Here is a 6000-nt window from a genome sequence, read left to right on the forward strand (position 1 = left end):
GGGGACTGCGGCGCTGTGCCTTTGGCTGCCTGTCCTTGGGGCAGCTGAGGTCCTTGGCAGCCTTTTGGCAGTTTGGGGACAAGGACATATACGAAGCCAGTGACAGTGCTATCATAAGGCTAGCAGTGGTGCCGACCCAAAAGCTGTGGCCTTTCTTAGGGGCTACCTACCGCGTTAATGATGCAGAAATGACCATTGAATCCCGTGAAATCCCAGGGGGACGTTTGACCAATTTCCAAGCACAAAGATGTGCCATTCTCCTCTTGCCCAGAACACCACCTGCCTTCTTTCTGTCCTCAGCTTCCCTGTCAGCAGAGATGCCTCATAGGTGGGGTAGAGGTAATGGATTTGATGGGACACAGGTACAAGGAGACAGTGCATCGTGCACTCTGTTGCCTACATCTCACGACAGATAAATGACAGAAGCAGATGAAATGTCACTTTGCCCTTCAATGGCATATCCCATTCTGGGATCTCAGCAATGAACTCATGACTTGGGCACTCACAGCACAAGGGCTACCATGCAGCTTGCAGTGGTCAGAGATGTTGTGCACACGTTTTTATGGAAATACTCAAAGGAGTGTATCAGCCTCCTAAAACGCATGGTCACTGCTTCTCACCGAACCTGGGTGGGACCCCTGAGGGTCCATTTTCTGTGCAGTCCCTGAGGGACAGAGTCCAGATTCAGTTGTTGCTGTGGCTTTTGTGGCTCTGGATTTCGAGGCTTACAGCTGAGCAGAGAATTACAGCTGTATTCTGAGCAGGAGGCTGACCATGTAAGACACAGCCCCCTGAAATCCATGGTCTCAAGGAGAAGGTGACTTGCCTGAGGTTATGCAAATCATCTGTAGCTGAATCTGGAACTGAGCCTTCCTCTGCCGCTGACGTACCTTGACTGCAGAGTGATCCTTTCTCAAAGGACACGATGAGACAGTGATACTTCTTATGGTCAGATGAAAGATTTAATAACCTCTGTGTGACAACATCTGCCGAGCAAGGAAGCTCTTGTATTTTTAACCCACGGCAGTTCTGGCACAGAGGGCAGGTGGGGGGTAGATGAGGAGGAACGTGGTGCTTGCCGAGCGGTGGGCGAGTGGGGCTGAGGGATTCCTTTTCCCTTTGCTTGACTAACATTACCTTTCTCTGTCTGAAGGACGGCATGAATTGGGTGTGCAAAAATGTCAGTGCTAAGAAGAAATAAAGCATTCTGAGCTGCATGGAAATGGAGGAGCGGTGGGAGCAGAATTCTAGCCCGAAAACACTAATTTGCTGCTTTCTGACCAAATGTTTTTCCATCTGTGCACAGCTACAGCTGTTAAAAGGGGGAAAAAAAAGAAAAGAAAAATAGGAAGAAAATGGGAACATCATTGGTTAAAACTTACTGCTGGATTTGGAACTTGACCTGCTCTTTATTGGTCTCAGTTTTTACCCCAATAAAGGAATGATATGTTTCCTCTGTATGCATAATAGTATTAAATGCTAATTAGCAAGCAAGTTTGTAAGCAGGAGCAAAACTGTGATTCAGTGTGGAGCAGGAGTGGAGAATTACTGCAGTTGCTTAGGTTCATAGGACCTGCCCTATACATGCGGGTTTGTGATTGCTGAGAACACGCTCTGGTGTCAGTCACAGCTTCTCCTCCGTGACAGATAAAATCCAGTTGTGTTACCAATTGTGGGTAGTTTCTTAAAATAAAGCTGCTAAGGAGTCATTTTTGTAACAAGGGTAGATGATTTCCACATACTCGTATAGCCATAAAAGAGGAGTTTGATCATAATGAGGCACTGTTGCATCGCAACACCGCTGTAGAAGGGAGAGAAGGGTTGTATGTGTATAACTGAGGCTCTTTACAGTTGGAATAATGCAGGATGAGTGTGCCTAGGGCTTTTCTCACAGCTGAAGGAGAATTTAGCCCATCATTTCACCTTGAGCCAGCAAAAACGTGGTTCCTGTGTTCAGCAAGTTCCATATGTGAGACTGGTCTTGATGTTGAGCAATCCCTGTTGTTTTTCCCTCGATGTTAAGGCAACTCTGCAGCAAAATGCAATTAAGTCCATGATTACTTTCTAGAATGAGATACCAGGTCCCAGGTTTCCTTTTTGAAGTATGCAAAATGTATTCTTCTATCCCACACACCCTCCTTCCTTGGCAAGACTGCCCCACAGCAAGCTGTCTGTCCAGGGCCTGAAGTCCCCCGCAGCCTGGTGCCGGATGTGTATTGCCCTAGTGCAGGGTGAGGAGCTTGATGAGCAGCAGATGGGAAACACACTTTGAAATGAGGATTCATCCTTCCCCAGACTGGCTTTCTTCTAACAGGGTGTAGTTGCTGAAAGAGGAAAGAGAACACGTTTTCCATCTCCTCATCCCCGATTCAAATCTAGCCCCAGCTGATTGTGGGCAGGAGTCATTAGCACGCCAAAGCAGCCATGTCCTGCATGAAGTGAGCTTGGTGACTCCTGGGCCAGTTTCTAATGCACAGATGGTAAAATAATCCCAGTGCCCTGCTTGCCAGCTTTGTTTGCTGCCTGCCTGTGAAAGGCCAGAGAATGACTGGGGACTGCATTGCCCCATCCACCTCTTGGAGGCAGAGCGAGGGGCAGCGTGGGGAAAGCTGCGTGTACTACAGCATGTGGCTTTACCACGCGTCAGCGAGTTGACTCATAGACCCAGGCAGAAGGCTGACACTCTTGGTGCTCCCAGCTCTTTGCTCCTCCCTTCCTCTGGACGTCTCCACCTTAGGGCAGAAACATCTGCACTGTATGTGAAGCAGCCCTTGGCTGCCTATGTTGCTGCAGCCCTGCAGATTTAAATCATCAGAGGCTTGTACTGGGTCGTGTGCCCCCCCTCCCTCCTCCCCGCCATCCCCCATACATCGGGCGGTACAGTAGCAGTTCAGGGGTTGATCGGCATATAGTTCAGCTGTCTGCTGTGGCTGGGGGCAGGGGGACAGCTGGGAGAGCAACTGCTTTAGCAATCCAACTTTAATCTGCCTGCGTCTGTGAGTCAGCACCCTCTGAGTGCATCTGTCTCCTGCACCGAGGCAGGACATGCATGCTGGAGTAGCACAGCCTTGCTTTAAAAAACAGACGACTGGAGGGGGAGAAGGAGCAGGCTGAAGTGCACTGTTAAGCAATCGCTAATGACACGAAGTGAAACAGCTCCAGCTTTGCATGGATTGAGTAAGGAGTCATAAGATGAGGAGAAATGTTCATTTAAACGTAGCTCATTCAGTGACTCCTCATCTGCAAAAGCTTACTGGGAACCCCAGGAATCAGCACCGCCTGTTCCTGGGTCAGCCCAAGGAAGAGAAAGGGCAGCAGCACTTTTCCCGTGCACTTAATGCATTTGCCCTATCCAAACACCTTGAGGAACTGCAGCCCTTTCCTGCTTGCACACTGTGCTGGCCCACTGGCAGAGCTTTGTGACAGGTACTCTTGAGCTTTGTATTTGCCCACACTGCATGCCAGATGCAGAGTGAAATGTTTGGTACCTCTCCCATGGCCCAGGCAGGACAGAGTAAAATCACCTTGGGAGCTGAGTTTGTGCTTCCCTGCTCCCTGTTTTTATGCCAGTGTCAAACTGACACCCCAGCTGTGCCGCAGCTAGCTTTCTGGATCCAAAATGCATCTGGGAGTTTAATTTGTTTTTTTCAGACTCACTTTGGTTAAACTTGGAAATGTGTGTGAAATAAATATGTGTAATTTTCCTAGTGCTCCAATTTGAAAGGGAAAATTGCCTTGCTGAACTTAGGATCCTGAAGCGTTTGCTGGCTCATTGGTTATGTTTGCATGTATCGGTTGTGTGCGTTTGTACCAGCCTTGTAATCCAGGTGGTTAATTTGGTTTACCTGTGCCAGGTAGTGAAAGAGGAACACCATGACAGAGCGAGCTGGGCTGTGAGGATGAAGGTGGAGGGTTAAAATGATCATGACTTAAATAAATCACCTTGCAATGATGGCTGTAAATGCTCCTTGTATTGTAAACATCTCTCTCTGTGCATCCACCTGGTGAGAATGTAAAAGGATTTGAGGTTCTGTTCACTTGCCTCGCCTCATCTGAATGCATTTACATCCGCTCTACCCCCTGCGGGGCTCTGGTCCCTTCTCAGCACCTGGCTAACTACCACCCATACAACTGTCTGGGGCTAGCTAAAAGCGCCTGCCGCCCCTCAGCGAAACCTCTGCCCCTCTGCCCCAGTTTTCAGCTCCTCTTTGGTTCACGGTAATTGCATACGTGAGGCTTTGTCCTTCCAACTCCGTCTGGTTTGCCCTCCTTTAAGGGAGATTCGGAAGAAGCAAACCATCTCATTGCTATGGGTGGAGCTCTGCCGCACGTCGCTTCAATTCGTAGACTTTTAAAGCCAAAAGGGAGCGTTAGGTTCCTCTCTGCTGACCTCCCGCGTAACACAGCCCATTAAACGCCACCCCGCCAGCACCACGGCTTGCGCTTGAATTAGAGCACCTCTGGTGGAAAGGCACCGGGCCTTGATTTAAGGGCTTGGAGTGACAGACAAACCCGCTCCAGACCTCGAGAAGTTTGTCGCAGGGGTTAATTCCCCTCCCAGGGGGAGTTTGTCTTGCCTCTCTTTCACATCATTAAATTTGTCTTTACCTTCGTGTTAGGTAAGATGCCTCTCCTGCTCCTGTGTCTTCTCAGACGGGGGGAGGTGATGGAGAAGTGAAATTCTCCAGGGGCACATCAGGAAACACGGAGGCAAGCCCTTGCTCCGACCACGAGTGCTGGGCATGGACACTCGTGTTCCGTCCCTGCCGCAGCCCTGAGGAGAGCCTCTCTCCTTGCCCTCAGTGCTTACCAAAGCCTCATGTAACCTCCTTCCGTTGCCCCCGCACCAGTGCTGCCCCTCGCAGGTCAATGCCCTCTTCCTTTGTCTCCGGTGTAACTGATTACCAGATCGTTTTGCTGAGTGGAGACCAAGCCGCTCCCGCTCAGCCCCTGCTCTACAGGGCTCCCTCCTCTGCAGAAGCAAAAGCTAGCGGCTGTTGCATTCCCTGGACCAGGCAGGTCCACAGAAGCTCTTTCTTTTATGTTCCCTTTTTGAATTTCACCCAAAGGGGTATTTGCAATATCTGCTCATGTTGTCAGTGTGTACTTTAGGTGTCTTTGTAAAAAAAAAAAAAAAAAAAAAAAAAAAGAAAAATAAATAAAAGAAAAATAAAGTTTAGTAGAAAGACAACTTGTGTTTGGGCTGTGATCCTTCTCCTTCCGCGGGCTCGTTCTCCCCACAGCCAGTTTTCTCCGTGGGCAGTAGAGGACTGCCACTTCCCAAAGCGCCACCACCCAGCCCATAAAGCTGCTTTTCCACGGGTCCACTCTGCCTCCCCACCAGGTACAGCTGCTGGTACTAGAAGTGGACAGAGCTTTTGGGAGAAGCCTTTTCTCTCTGGAATCTCACTTGTGCCAAACTGCCAGAAAAGCCATGCAGCGAGAACAGCAACCTTTGGGAGGACCTTCTGGTTTCAAAAAAGAATTTTGTAGGTTAAAAAAAAAAAGAGGTGTGACATGAAGCATGTTCCCCACTGACCTGGCAGGAAGGGAGAAGGGGGGAAAGAAAAGCAACGATTTGGGTTTGGTACAGTGAAGTGAGCTCTGGAGGGGCTTTGGAGGGAGGGAAGCAAATTCTGGGCTTATGTCTTTCCAACCAATTTGACTCCTTACTGTTCCTGCACCGAGGATGAGCCAAAGTGCGAGAAACTGTAGGGGCTCTTTGGAGCATCAGCTCCCTCCCTGCACGGCCAGGATGCCTGCAAGGCTGTCAGCTGCTGGACAAAAACATTACAGGCGGCCACACTTCATTTCTTTTCTCTCTTTTGTTTTTTTATGGCCTGCTTTATACCAACTCCTGGTATTTTCTCAGCAAAATCGGAAATACTTTTTCATCTCGTTTGCCTAATGGATTGGATGCGAAAAATGTTTCTCTGGCAAGTGAACGCTCTGAGAGTTGTTTGACTTGTCACGACATTATGTATCGGCCCCTGCGGCCCC

The 6000-nt window shown here is 49.3% G+C and overlaps 1 protein-coding gene across 1 annotated transcript in view; it reads left to right on the forward strand.

The window, feature by feature from the left end:
• ARL3 (ADP ribosylation factor like GTPase 3) overlaps positions 1 to 3952 on the forward strand; it is a 30334-nt gene extending 26382 nt beyond the window's left edge. Inside the window, exon 6 of the mRNA XM_064144489.1 lies at positions 1154 to 3952. Within this exon, the coding sequence (XP_064000559.1) occupies positions 1154 to 1201 (48 nt within the window). The 3' untranslated portion in view covers positions 1202 to 3952. The remainder of the gene's footprint in view (positions 1 to 1153) is intronic.
• The last annotated feature ends 2048 nt before the right edge of the window (positions 3953 to 6000 follow it).

This window comes from Pogoniulus pusillus, chromosome 6 (genome assembly GCF_015220805.1).
Source record: "Pogoniulus pusillus isolate bPogPus1 chromosome 6, bPogPus1.pri, whole genome shotgun sequence".
Classification (NCBI taxonomy): domain Eukaryota; kingdom Metazoa; phylum Chordata; class Aves; order Piciformes; family Lybiidae; genus Pogoniulus; species Pogoniulus pusillus.